The sequence below is a fragment of the Cetorhinus maximus genome, chromosome 9 (assembly GCF_964194155.1).
Source record: "Cetorhinus maximus chromosome 9, sCetMax3.hap1.1, whole genome shotgun sequence".
NCBI classification, from domain to species: Eukaryota; Metazoa; Chordata; class Chondrichthyes; order Lamniformes; family Cetorhinidae; genus Cetorhinus; species Cetorhinus maximus.
Window position 1 is genome coordinate 17,870,580 of NC_135887.1, and position 14,431 is coordinate 17,885,010.

At 41.6% G+C, this 14,431-nt stretch overlaps 1 protein-coding gene and 1 long non-coding RNA gene across 4 annotated transcripts in view; one reads left to right on the forward strand and one right to left on the reverse strand.

The window, feature by feature from the left end:
• LOC144684414 (uncharacterized) overlaps nt 1–10,409 on the reverse strand; it is a 52,960-nt gene extending 42,551 nt beyond the window's left edge. Inside the window, exon 1 of the long non-coding RNA XR_013577496.1 lies at nt 10,365–10,409. This is a non-coding gene — a long non-coding RNA (uncharacterized LOC144684414). The remainder of the gene's footprint in view (nt 1–10,364) is intronic.
• LOC144684413 (multidrug and toxin extrusion protein 1-like) overlaps nt 1–14,046 on the forward strand; it is a 52,111-nt gene extending 38,065 nt beyond the window's left edge. The window contains exons 10-17 of one of the 3 annotated variants that reach the window (XM_078548176.1): nt 2,114–2,181; nt 2,818–2,926; nt 3,515–3,617; nt 3,724–3,793; nt 6,289–6,421; nt 7,345–7,439; nt 8,826–8,907; nt 12,587–14,046. In XM_078548176.1, coding sequence (XP_078404302.1) covers nt 2,114–2,181; nt 2,818–2,926; nt 3,515–3,617; nt 3,724–3,793; nt 6,289–6,421; nt 7,345–7,439; nt 8,826–8,907; nt 12,587–12,786 — 860 coding nt within the window. In that variant the 3' untranslated portion in view covers nt 12,787–14,046. The remainder of the gene's footprint in view (nt 1–2,113; nt 2,182–2,817; nt 2,927–3,514; nt 3,618–3,723; nt 3,794–6,288; nt 6,422–7,344; nt 7,440–8,825; nt 8,908–12,586) is intronic. The other 2 variants (XM_078548177.1, XM_078548178.1) reach the window with 2 other exon arrangements.
• Nucleotides 14,047–14,431: the final 385 nt, after the last annotated feature.

Genomic DNA, 14,431 nt, shown 5'->3' on the forward strand with positions numbered 1-14,431 from the left:
TAAAGTCCCAAACCCCCTTTGGCTTTAACAGGATTTCTTCTCCCTACCCCAGAAGGGTGAATCTTCCAGTGTCATTTCACTTAGCCTTCTGAGCATAATCGAATGGACTTCCAGTGGTAAGGCATGCTCTAGCGACGCCTCAGCCTTTAATACTCCACAACCTTTGTTTTTTCAGTGATACAGCTTTCTTTTCTAGCCATTTTACTTACTTTAGACTAGAGCTTGCTTAGGCTATTGTAATTTTATAAGCGGTATCCGAAAACCAAAATTATCTAAAATCCAAAATACTATCAGCCCCGAAGTATTCAGGTAAAGGATACTCGACCTGTACTCCACTTCAAACTTCTGATGAAATAATTGACAGCCCAAGTCTAACATAACTATGACAATTCGCATTTATAAAGCACCTGTTAACACAGCAAAATGTCCCGAGCCAATTCACTAGAGCGTTATCTAAGTTGAACACAGAGCCACCTAAGGAGATGTTAGGACAGGTGACTAACAGCTTTCTCAACAGGTGGAATTTAAGGGGTATCCTAAAGAAGAAAAGGGAGAGAAAGGTAGAGAAGTGGAGCAGTTTAGGGAGGAAATTCCAGAGCCTCAAGGCCAAGACAGCTGAAAGAGAATAGAACTGGGACTGGATCTGTCCTTACCAGCACTCTGCTTGGTCATTAACCCAAAAAACAGTCCTTTTCTCCTGGCATAGCAGCATCTGTTGTGGATCAGCTTCTCCAAACCTCTCTGCCTGATTGACCGAGAGTCTGTGGATCTATATGCCGCTGGGCCAGCTGGCTCCTCCTTTGTCTCAAGGTGTTAAAACATGCACCTTACTTTCAATTTGATTTTTGAGTCACTGTCTCCATACTAAGCAGGTTACATGGGCCTGTCTCCAAGCATATTTCTTAGGAGGTTACAAACCCCTCTTCAAAGAGACAGTTTTATGAAGTCCAGAGCTCGTAATGCACAAGCAGCAGAGTTTTGGATGATCTCAGGTTTAGAGGGTAGAATGTGGGTGATCGATCAGGAGTGTTAGAATAGCCAAGTCTAAAGGCAACAAAGACATGGATGAAGGTTTCAGCAGCAGATGGAGTGGAGATAGTGGCGGAGTCGGGCAATGTTACGGAGGTGGAAACAGGTTGTTTGGCGATGGTGTGGGTATGTGCTAGAAGCTCACTTTGGGGTCAAGCATGACACCGAGGCTGTGCAAAGACTGGTTCCGTTCCTACAGTTGTCAGGATGAGGGTTGGTGATTAGGGAACGGAGTTTGGAGCAAGGATTAAAGGCGAGGGTTTGATATTCCCAATATTTAAGTGGAGAAAATTCCTGCACATTCAGTAAATTATCAGACTGCTTATCCGATGTGCAGGAGTCAACAGAAATGGCTATGTGTCGGCAGCATACATGAGAAAACTGATGCTGCTGTGTTTTTGGATGTTTGGCGGGGGGAGCTTTGTGTATATAAAATATTAAAGTGCTTGCATAAGTTAAACCCTGAATATTACTTTTCAAAAAGAGGGTAAGACCAGATATAAATTAACAAAAAAATATTTTGAATGGCATCCTGTGCTGCTTGATGTGTTCTGGAATAATTTGCCAGGCAGGGTGAAAAGGTTGTTCAGAAGTGGCCTTCTCTTGCTTTGAGTTAGTTGTGGCTCAGTCGATAGCACTCTCTCACCTGAGTCAGCAAGTTGTATTTAAACCGCACTCCAGGGATTGATACGTCACTGGCAGTGGTCCTGTCCGATCTCACAGGTGGATGTTTTTATTAAAAAAAATTTTAAAATGCCCATGTTATTTCAAAGCAGAGCAGGGGCATTCTCCCGTGTCCTGATTGATGTATCCTTGAACCAACGTTACTAAAGCAAACTGATTATCTGGTCATTTTCACATTGCCATCTATAGAAGCTTGCTGTGTATAAATTGGGCGCTGCACTTCCTACATGACAACAGTGACTGTAAATTGTGGTTGATGAATTACTTTTTTTTTAAAAAAAGTGCTTTGGGATGTCCTGAGGTCATGAAAGTTAACATATAAATGCAAGTCTTTATATTTTTTCTTATTTTGACATCTCTTACATTATTAAAGTCTGGCTGTACTGTTTCCTTTTCACAGGATTGGTTAGTGAAGTAGAACTTGGAGCCCAGGCCATTATTTATCAAGTTTTATCAGCAGCATACATGGTAAGGCTGGCATTTCATTGAGACTACGCACCATTAGCTTACTCATTTAAACTGGAAACTGGGTTACAATGCAAAATGTAGAGCAGTGTAGCTTGTTCAAAACAAAATGTTTATGGCACTTTATTTCATCAAAACACCCCAGAACATTTGCTGAATTACGTTTGTTCTATTTATTAGGATCATCAACTTATTAAAACAAGCAATGGCAAATTGGTCATGCAGCATGAAACAGATTATTCAGTGTGACTGGGATCACCTGGTACCTGTACTGTTTCTAACCCCTATGTACTGAACTCTGGCAAGATACACATGCCTTTTCTTGCTGAAGCTTGTCGAAAGCAATCATTGGTACCCTCTTTTGTTTTGCCCTTTGTATAAACATTGGCGGAAGATAGATATCGGCCCGTGATGCCGAGACAATGAAAGCAGAAGCAGACCAAATAGCCACTGCTGCCAAACAGCACGTCATAGCACAGACTGGGAATTTTAATCTGAGTCCTTTATAGTGCAGTAGCACACCAAATCGTACATTTACACCGTATACTGATGGGGCAAAAGCTGCATATCACAAGGAGGAACAACATGGGGAAAATGAAGTGATCTCGAATTGCAATCATGATGTTGTTTCCCCTGCAGATCCCTCTGGGATACAATGTGGCTGTAGTCGTTTGTGTGGGGAATGCTTTGGGTGCCGGAAACCCAGAGCGGGCTAAAACCTGTGCCAAAGTTGCTCTGTTGTGTGCTGGTGAGTGCTTGGTTTATAACTTATTACATTGGTGATGAGTTACTTGCCTGCAAGCTTCATAAGAGCATTGGATATATACTTTAAAAAGGAAAACTTTGCAGGGCTATGGAGGTGGGGGGAGTTATTGGGAGCTCCGTCAAAGAACTGGCACATATACGATGGGCTGAATGGCCTCCATTCAAATAATGTAATCCATCGCCTCAATTCTTACTCCATTCCTTTATGCTTTTTTCCCCCGTGAACACCATATTTCCCAGTCCCCCTTTTGGAAGGAGTTGACTTTGCGCTCACTCATTTGATTCTTCGTTATGTGGGCCGTAGACTTGTCATTTGACTGGATCGGGCTGTAGGGTGCAAAGGATCGAGCTTCCCAGAGAGGTTGCTGGATCGGGAGCAAGAATTCTGACTAATACAGATATCCCCCGTCAAGTTAAACTCGTTGAAAAAATATATTTGCCAAAACAAAGGAAAATTCCATACCGCTTTCAAGCTTAGAGATACGGAAACAGCTGAGCTGTAGTGTTAAGAGTTTCATGGAGCTTTAAATAGATTATAATTTTTGAATACCTCGCATCCCTTTTCATTTAGCCATTTCATGCAGGTCTATTTCAACAGGCTGCTGTGCATTGGTGATCACTCTGATACTGGCAGCCATAAAGGATGTGGTGGGTTATATCTTTACCACTGACAAGTTAGTAAAAGCAAAATTTTACAAACTGGAAAAACTCTTCTGTGCGTACTTTACAAAGATGATTTACAAATACTTCAAACTGACACCTGTCTGTTCTTTCTGTTAGAGAAATTATTCGAATGGTTGAGCATTTAGATCCATTAATTGCTACTTACCACTTTTTTGATGCTGTGACTGTGAGTATTTTTTTTTTAAATTTCAAACTAAAAGTTGAATCCAAAAGGTATTATTTATCAAGAACGTGAACATTGTTTATATTCTTGTGTGTCCCCTGTCCAAAAGGCTTAAACTATGAAGACGGGTTGCATTGACTAGGCTTGTATTCCCTTGGGTATAGAGTAGAAGATTAAGGGGTGCTCTAATTGAGATATTTAAGATAATTACAGGAGTTGAATGATCAGATAGAGACAAACTATATTTCTCTAGTGAGTGAGTGCAGAACATGGGGACATGGCCTTAAAATTGGAGCCAGGCCATTTAAGGGGTGATGTCAGGAAGCACTTCTTCACGTAAAGGATAGTGGAAATTTGGAACTCTCTCCCCAAAAAGCTGTCGAGGCTGGGACTCGATTGAAAATTTCCAAACTGAGATTGATGGATTATTTTTAGGTAAAGGTGTTAAGGGTGTGCAACCAAGGTGGGTAGATGGATTTAAAATACAGAACTGACATAATCAAACTGAATAGTGGAACAGGCTCGAGGGGCTAAATGACCCCCTCCTGTTGCTATGTTCCTATCACATTGATCAGAAGTAATCTGGAACCTTGAGTACAGTTTCTAATGTTTATTGTGATCCAGAAGGACTCTAAGCACAACAGTGGCTTTCCCATATTGTAATACAGCAAATTTAAAGAAAATATCACCTGATTCAATATAGGCTGTCCTTCAATGCCCTGTTCACTTCTCAACTATTCTCCATGGTGGTACACAACTTGAATATAGCTGAAAAGAGAGACATGTTGCTGAAGCTTTTCATCTTGCACTCATCAGGACAAATGCAAGAATGCCAAATTTCAAACAATCGCAACAATTTATACTTCAGGAGAAAAGGGTGCTGATTGGCTGGCTTGAAGTCAGCTTGCCAGCCAATCAGAACCCCCTTTTCTCCTGAGGTAAAAATTGTTGTGATCATTTGAAATTTGATATTCTTGTGTTTGAGTGCAAGAAGAAAAGCTTCAGCAACATGTTGTCTCTGTTTTCAGCAATATCCTTCATGTGAGTCTAGATTGTGTCATCAGCCTAATCATCCATTGAGTTCAATGCAGCTGAGTTCAACCCTGTTCATGCCCAGTGTCCATGCTTACATTCCATCTGTGGTCATTGCATGCTTACCAAGAGTGTGAGCCCAGGAGTGTTGAAGCCAACTGGGACACACTTACTTCTGTCCTGGCTGAGGGAGGCTCACACGAGACTGACCAGACTTTAAACTTTGAACCACCCCAGCCTGTACCCTTTAAGATGGGAAGACATTCAGCTATTTTAAGTTTTTTTTCCCCCCCAGTGTTGTGATTTGGCTGTTTTCATCTTTGTACTTACTTTTGACTTGATGAACATTGTTCCGAATGCTGGAACTATTGTACAAATGACACATACGTTTAATCTACATTTGATCTATTAGAGTCAATATTCATAGCTTCAACTTTTTGCTGCTGCATTCAATACAACCTGAAGAACTGGTAACATGAGTCTTGAGCTTTTGTCTCTGGGTGCAGCCATCTTCCAGCCATTCTGGCCCTGGGCTCTTGCTTGTGTCCCCTTGGAAGTATATATTATTATATTGTTGCCACATTTTGTTCTGCCTGATGGCCTTTTCCATTTTTGTGGTGAATACTCTGGCAAAGTCAGGCATGGGTTGGCATATGAGGTGTCCATGCTAGAGAAGTTGGGACACTCCACCAACTGGGTTAGTGGCAATTGATTCGTCAGTTCGTGTAGTTTCTTTTGGGATTTTGTCCTGAGCCTTGCCCTTTAGTAGCATTCAATGCAATTTAAAATCAGATCCATCCATTTGTTTGTTCATTACTTTGGTGCTTATGCCCAGTTCTTATTATGCCCATTTCTGAGCCATATTTCAACATGGGTATTACTAATGCATCGTCGAACCATATGGTGAGGTTGAGACTTGTGCTAGATCTTTATATAGGATAGAGAGTTACTTGTGGAACTCAAAAGTTAAGTGTATCTATGGTAGTCAGGGAAACTATTCCCATTTGAGGAAGATGTGCTCCCCCTATAGGTAGATTATGTCACAGATTCCAGGATAATCTTTTATGAATATAACTGGAACAATAGCACATCCTAATGTGTGTACTTTTGTCCTGTTCCAGCTGACCTGGAGACCAAGGCGAATTTTGGTCAAATTCATAGGGCTTCGAAGTGGGTTAGTGCCAAGGCCATAATCTATTAAGCAAAGTCCAGATCTGTCCACATGGTCACTGCCTAGACCTGGCTTGCATCAACATTTTCTGTTGTTGATTTGATAATGTGGTCAACATCTGGCAAGATTAAAGTTTGGACAAATACACAACCTCGGCATATTAAACTCAAAAGACTTATTAAACTTTCTGTCAATGTGAATTTGGCAGCTAATTTGTTATCTAATTCTGGGAGGGGAAGATTGTAACAGAAAATTGAATTATGTCACTAATATATTTCATTTGTCTGCTCTACAGTGTGTAAGTACCGGAGTGGTAATAGGATGTGGGAAACAAAAACTGGGAGCCATTGTCAATCTAATTGTGTTCTACGCAATTGGTTATCCCATTGGAATATCACTGATGTTTGCAGCAAAATTTGGCATCTTGGGTAGGATTTTATTTTGAATATGCTATAATTTTACTTTTCTGAAAGCTAGCTTATATTTCTGTTCTTCTTTAAACGTGCTACGTTGTGGAGATGCTCAGTTGGGTCGCCGTCTGGTTAAAGTTGCAGGATTCAGTTGCAGGGGATAGATATGAAGGGCAATTTGATCCCTTAGTCAGGGCTGAGTTAGTTCATTTCAACCAGGTCAGAGGTAAGGGTGTTTTAATTGATAACTTCGCCATTGGGTGGAGTGGAGAAAAGATTTCCCACTCCTGATCATGATCGTGTGTGCGCTTCTGAAGTTAACATTCAGTGAACTCTGAATTCTGGATGTTTTGGTGAGAGGTCATTGACCTGAAACGATGGCCTTGTTTCTCTCTGACCTGAGTATTTCCTACTCTTTCTATTTTAATTTCAGATTCCAGCCCCCACAGTATTTTGCTTTTGTACACTTTAGGAACCTGGCTGTGATTGAAGAACATGTCAACACTACGTGCCTAGACTTGCATGTGACTGTGGAGGGTGCCAGAGGGCAACTGGCACTTCTGATTGCTGTAGTGAAGTGGCTATTACACTGGATTAGCAACCTGAAGGTTGAGTGTTCAAATCTCACTGCAGCACGTTGTAATGCATTTATATATAGTTTAGAAAAATGTATTTGCACACTGACTCTAGCCTCACACGCTGTGTGGTTGACACTTGATGCCTCTGGAATGGGCCACCAGCCATTTAAATCAGCAAAAAAATTGCTATAGAAGAAGGCGGGCTGCTTTCTCAAGGGAATTGGGCCTGGCTAATGAAGGTGAGATTCCAGTTCCTGAGAACATATGCCAAAGGTAATTCAAGCAGAGAGGGGGAGAAAACTGCCCAGGAAGAATGTCAACCTGATTGTGCACTTGTTCATTGCAGTCCTACTGTGTTTGCAGGTCTTTGGTCCGGAATGTTTACAGCTGTGGTTGTGCAAATGATCTTTTTCCAAACTGTGATTTTTAAATTGAACTGGAAGAAAACATCTGATCAGGTATAACGGAAATTAGTTACTATGTAAATTTTGCAAATATATGCTATTTTTTTTTTTGTTATCCTGCTTTTCCCTCTTGTTTCCTCATGTCGTGCACAACAGTCCAGTCAAAGCTCTGGATGTGCTCCCACGTGGTCTGTGGAGTCCCTCGCCATCTGACTACTGTCAGTGTTTGGCAGAGGCCAAGGATTGCTCTCTGATTCCCAGTGGGAAAGCGCCAGGATGCTGTTCTATCAGCCTCAGTTTGTAGTGCTTCTACCTCTGAATTGGAAGTTTGCAGGATACTTCGGGAACTTGAGCATAAAATCTACTCCTGCCGCCCCTCGTCTGCCACCCCTCCTCTGCTGCCCCTCCTCTGACACCCCAGCACAGTAGTGAGGGAGTGGTGCTGGTTTCCAGGTGAGACATTAGAATGAGGACTCATCCACCCCCATGGGCGGATGTTAAATATCCTATACGCAATATTTTTCAGAAGAGAAAAGGAGTCAACCACCGTGTCCTGGCCAATATTTATCCCTCGACCAACACCTAGATTAGATTAGGTGGGTCGTTATCTCATTTTGTGGGAGCTTGCTGTGTATAGAATTGGCTGCTACATTGCAACAGTGGCTACACTTCAAAAGTACTTTGTTAGCTGTAAAGTGCTTTGGGCCATCCTAGGGTTGTGAAAAATGTTAGATGAATGATACATCCTTTCCTTTCCTTCTCGGTTACCTCCATTATACAACAGTGAAGTGCTACACTAAGTATATCAAGTAAAATGTTCCTTAGAGTCGATTTTTAAAAAAAAGTCCCAACCAATTCAGTTCATTAACTGCTAGCCTCTGGTACTTGGGTTCAAGCGCAGCTAAGACCAATGGGCTGGCAGGTTCCTCTCGATCAGCAAGAAGAAAATTCTAGCTGCAGGGTACCTTGAGATTGGTCTGTCAGCTCTTGTGACATATCAGCTCCCAACAAACCTAATGGAACTGCCTACAGAGCATATATGGAGAACTCATGGTGTTTCTTAATGGAGGAGCATGAAAATGCAGTTCTTCATAGCTGTTAGACCAGTTGTACCTGCAGTTTTACTTTTCTGCCTGAAATTTGTTAGTGGAACTAGATTCAATGAATTTCAAAAGGAAATTGGATGAATCCCTGAAAGGAAAAATATGGCATGGCTATGTAGAAATGGGTAGAGACAAATTGGATAACCCTGTCAAAGGCCCAGCACAGACATGATGGGCCAAATGGTCTCCTGTATCATTCTATGATTCTTAACACCTGGCAAATAGTTTTTGATAACTTCTAAAATAATATAGATGAGGGGGATTTCTTCAAATAGAAAGCACTCCCTATTCCAGGTCTGTCTTCTCTTAATAAAGGTTCTTGTACTTTACTTTAAAGGCTCGGGTTAATGCGGGTGTGAAGAATAACATGGACTCCTCAAACAGCCCCTCTGGTGGCCAAACAGAAGATATTTTTACAGGTATCAAATTTTTTGTCCACTTTAAATCACTCTCCATTTAACAAACTTGAACATTGCTCTGAATCAACAAAACCATAAACCCATTCCTGTATAAACAGGCTATAAATTTGCTACGTGGAAGTAAGTAATTTCATATATTTTGAATAAGTTCACAGAAAATGCAGCTGACGTAGAGTAATCAATAGAACAACTTGTAAACAATGCTTATGCATTAAATTGATATTTTTCACATGAAATGTAAGAACTGTGGGTGAGATCAAAACTAGGGGCTATAAATATAAGATCGTCACCAATAAATCCAATGGGAATTTGAAGGGAAATGGCCACCCTGACAGGGATGAAACACGAACAAACCTTCTCATGGCCAGTAACCAGTTTTAGAGCTGTATGATTCACAAACAGGGGACGAATTTCTTGCAGAGCAACGGGGCAACAGCTCTTTATCTTTCAACTCCTGAATTAAACCAAAAGCAGTGATTGTGAGGAATCCCTGTATTTATTGATAATGCTGCATCACACAGTAAACATTTATTCCCTCCTACCAATGAGGATTTCAGTTGCTTGCTTAAAGAAGAACGAAAGTGTACATGGACATGGCCAGTAATGTGTTTCCTTCTAGCCAGCCCTCCAGCCAGCCTGAAGTTTCAATTCTCCTTCAAACCAGTGGAAGACCAATAAGGACTGATGTCTCTGTATTGATGTTATGACCAATGCAGTTGGTACAGCGGAGTTATTTAAAAATCCCAGAGGGAAACTTTAAACAACTGTCATAAACTATAATTTTAAGTGTTATGTTTGAGATGCAACTCTAAATTCAGGAATCAGACCACCAGTTCTTGAGGTTTTACATTAAACTAATTGAAACATTTTATTAATTTACATTTTATTAATTTAGGGTAAATATATATACACCTGACTACAAATTACTACTATTATAAGCTTTTAACAAATTCCCAAACTAATCTCCATTAAGGCAACAGCAACCCATAGATTTAAGCAAACACCAGGCAAAGCGTTTTCACCTTACAAATTCAAAATTAAGTTCTTTTCACTGGAGCCAGTTGGAGGCTTGCAGCTGCCTTTTGATCGTACATTGCCTCTGCCCTGCACACCCAAAAACTGCTGAAGTTATACCTACCACCACTGATTGAATTCAAATTCTTATTGTCTCACCAGCCTCTTTGTACTTTACCTTTTAATAATGAAACCCCTTTCATAGAACCAATTTTATTAGTAATATAAACATATGGCTTGGTAGCTGCTAGAAAGGCATCAATTTTACACCCCGCTCCTTGAATGCTCTATTCAAAAAATGCAAATACACTCTACCTCTCTGTTTACATCTCAAACTAGTACATATCAAAGCACCCAGACTAGCTAACTTTAATCTAATTAAGACACACCCGCAGACCAAACCTCTATTTTAAAACAAAAGTCTTTTCCAAAGTATTATATACATTAAAAGCTTCATGACAATTGGCCAAGCCATTGGAACAGCTCAGAGAAAAAGGGAAAGGAAGATCTAAAAGAGAGGACTCCAAGATAAGCAATGAGAAGTTTACTCTCTTTGCATGCTCCATCTACATCAATCCCCTCCCACCTGCCATTTAAAACTTGGAAGAGTATTCCAAACAAAATCTTTTCTTTCCTTTTAACTAACACAAATAGTGACATTTTTATAATTATTATTTTACTTATAAAAAAATTAAAGTATCCATTGATACTTTAATGGATGAAGAACCTTGCACTGATCCAAAAAAAAGTCCAGTGTTTCTCTTAGGGTTCAACATTGAGTTCAATGCTTTCAGATCATAACCTCTACTTGCAATTTATTTCACATTCCTTTACTGATTTGCTTTTTCTCTCTCCTTTATTTTGCATTTGAATGTAGCTATCTTGCCATTCACACACGTCTCAACATCTTTAGTTTCATTACTTGCCGCATTACCACTCTCTTTGACTTTGGACTATGAAACCTTTTGTCATTTAATCCCACCACCCCCACCGTCCCAACACAGACCTTCCCTTTTGGTGGTCTTCCACCTCCCTGCCTTTCACTTACATTTATAACATTTCCCCATTCTGATGAAACATCATCAACATGAAATGTTAACTCTTTCTTCACAGATGCTGCCTGACCTGCTGAGTATTTCCAGCATTTTCTGTCTCTTTGTTTCTGATTTCCAGCATTGACAGTATTTTCCTTTTGTAGGCCAAGAATGTAGTTTGGTCACCCCATTCTGGCAATTGCTACACCACCTGTGTGTGGGTCTGGCAGCTTTGCACACAGTCATTCTGGGCCCCTAAAAATTTGGTCCACTTGTCAAATAACGAGCTTAAAATGTCTCCGTGTGACTTTCAGCCTCGTTACCTCCTAGAATTGACTATTCCAATGCTCTCCTGACTGGTGTCCTATCATAGAATCATAGAACGTTTACGATACAGAAAGAGGCCACTTGGCCCATCGTACCTGTGCCAGTCAAAAAACAAACCACCCAGCCTAATCCCACTTTCTAGCATTTGGCCTGTAGCCCAGCAGGTTACAGCACTTGAATGCATATCCAGACACCTTTTGAAATGAGTTGAGGGTTTTGCCTCCACCCTTTCAGGCAGTGAGTTCCAGACCCCCTCTTGGTGAAAAAGCATTTGCTCATCTCCCCTCTAATCTTTCTTCCAATCACTTTAAATCTCTGCCCCTAGTCACTGAGTTCTCTGCAAAAATAAACAGGCCCTTCCCATCCACACTATCCCAGGCCCCTCACAATTTTGTACATCTCAATCAAATCTCCCCTCAGCCTCCTCTGTTCCAAGGAGAACAACCCCAGACTGTCTAATCTTTCCTCGTAGCTGCAATTTTCCAGTCCTGCTAATATCCTCGTAAATCTTCTCTGTACCCTTTCTCATGCAGTTACATCCTTTCTGTAATGAGGTGACCAGAACTCTGCACAGTACTCAAGTTGTGGCCTAACTAATATTTTAAATTGTTCCAGCATAACCTCCCTGCTCTTATATTTTAAGCCTCAGCTAATAAATGAAAGGATCCCATTTGCCTTCTTAACCGCCGTATCAACCTGTCCTGCTACCTTCAGGGATCTGTGGACCTTCACACCCAAGGTCCCTCACATCCTCTACACCTCTTCATATCCTCCCGTTTATTGTACAATCCTTTACCTTGTTTGTCCTCCCCAAATACATCGCCTCACACTTCTCTAGGTTGAATTCCATTTGCCACTTTGCCATTTGCCTATCTTCCAACCTCCATAAACTTGCACTCATTCAAAACTCTGGCACTATCCTAATTCGTACGCAATCCCTTTGCTCACGGAACTACATTGGGTCCTGCCTAAGTGATGTTTCAGTGTTAAAATTCTCATCTTTGTTTTCAAATCCCTCCAGGGCCTTGTCCCTCCCTATTTCCTGTAACATCCAGCCTTACAACAGCCCAAGGCCTCTGCACTTCTCCAATCCTGGAGCCTTGAGCATCGACGGTTTTGTTCACTCATCGTTGGTGGCCATGCCTTCAGCTGCCAGGTCCAATGCTCTGGACCTCCCGCCCTAAAACCTCTGTACTTCTCTTTCCTCTTTTAAGACACTCCTTAAAATTTGACCAAGCTTCACATCTCTTTGACTCTGTCAAACTTTGTTTGACACAACACTTCTTCCTTGATTTGTTTTGCAGAAAAAATTGGGGAAGTAGTGAACAACATCGACATAGAGCAACTGATCGATGAGGCCAGTGTGACACAAGCTGGTATTACAGTTGGAGATGTTCTACCCATGAAACAACTGATCATCCGTCGTGGCCTAGCCTTCCTTTCAGGACCACTCATTCTGGCAATTGGACTCGCGATACACTTCACTGTCGCAGTGGATGTGTAAACCCCAATGGACAAAGCAGGGATTAAGACTAAACTGAACTCCGTCATTTACACCACAGTTCCAGCCTCTGGTTATTTACTATTTTCCGTTTAGGTTTTGTTAATGCAGATCAGTATGTCGTCATCATTTTAGGCAGTCCCTCGGGATCGAGGGTGACTCGCTTCCACTCTGGTTCCATGGGTTCTGAGATGGCTGATAAGTCCAATGTGCGATCTGCAGTCTCTGACACATGCAGGTTAGGTGGTGCTAGAAGGGCTGGGTAAATGGATTGTTTGAAGGTTTGTATGCTCTCTACGACACCTCGACTTTGTCTTTGTATGTTCCTGACAGTCGATGTGTTCGGTGCCTTTCTGAATAAACCTTCTCCATTTTGATCAGTCACAAGCCAGGGACTCCCACGAGTCGGCGGGTATGTTTGACCTCTTGAGGACATCCCTAAAGTGTTTCTGCTGTTCTCCTGGGAGGCTCCTATGCCAGCCGAGTTCCGAGTGGAGCAGTTGCTTCAGGAGTCTGGTGCCTGGTATACGAAAGACATGTTCCGGCCAGCAGAGCTGGTTTTGAGTGGTTAATGCCTTGATGCTGGATGAGTTGGCTTGGGAGAGGATGCTGCTGTTGGACTGTGAAGGTGGTGATCAGTATGTACATGGTCAACATGTAGTATCATTGGGTCATTGCAAAATCAAAGTAGAGGCAGTCTAGTCAAAATTTAACCTCAGTATTGTCACAGTGCAAAATATCCAAAATTACATAATTCTGGTAAGGTAGGTTTACAGTTGCACATTGAGTGCAACCTAGCCATGCTGCTGCTGGGATTGAAAGGTAGGTGTTTCCTTGTAGAGACAAAGGAAAAAACAGTCAGGGAAAATCATCTCAGACAACTCTTGCACCTCTCCTGATATGGATAGCTGGTTACATGAACTCTGTCCCAAAGTGCTTTACAGCTAATAAAGTACTTTTGCAATGTAGGGTGGAATCTTGCACCCTCCCCAGCAGCGAGTTTGGTGGTGAGGGGTCATTTAATCAGGCAGAAGGGTGGCTGACAGTGCACCATTGGCTTGTGATGTTAGTTCTCCAACATGCCAAAGTTCTAACCTCAGGCATGCTGTTGAGATGCTAATCCTAGCTAGACACCTCAAAAGGTAGGTAAATATAATACTCAAATATCTGGACACCACCAGCCAAGAGTTGATTAGGTATGTTATGTATTCATTCATTGATTAAAATGTATTCTGACTCAAGATTAAACAACGCTAACCTGAATTATCATGGCTGGAAGTAACACATCACTTGAACTCATACCATAAGATATACATCGTTGCTAATAATCTAGGTCAATCCATGCATTCCAAGGATCTGGGATTTGAGTGGACACTGTTTTGGAGCTGCTTCAATGAAGAGTGCAGGAGGGCATGACAACAGCAGCACCAGGTATACCTAAAAATGAGGGGTCAACCTGGTGAAGCTACAACACAGGACTATTTGTGTGCCAAACAGCAATAGCAGCAAGTGATAGACAGAGCTAAGCGATCTCACAACCAATGGATCAGATCTAAACTCTGCACTCCTGCCACATCCAATCGTGAATGTGGTGGACAATTAAACTAAGCCACTGAAGGAGGCAACTCCACAAATAGTCCCATCCTCA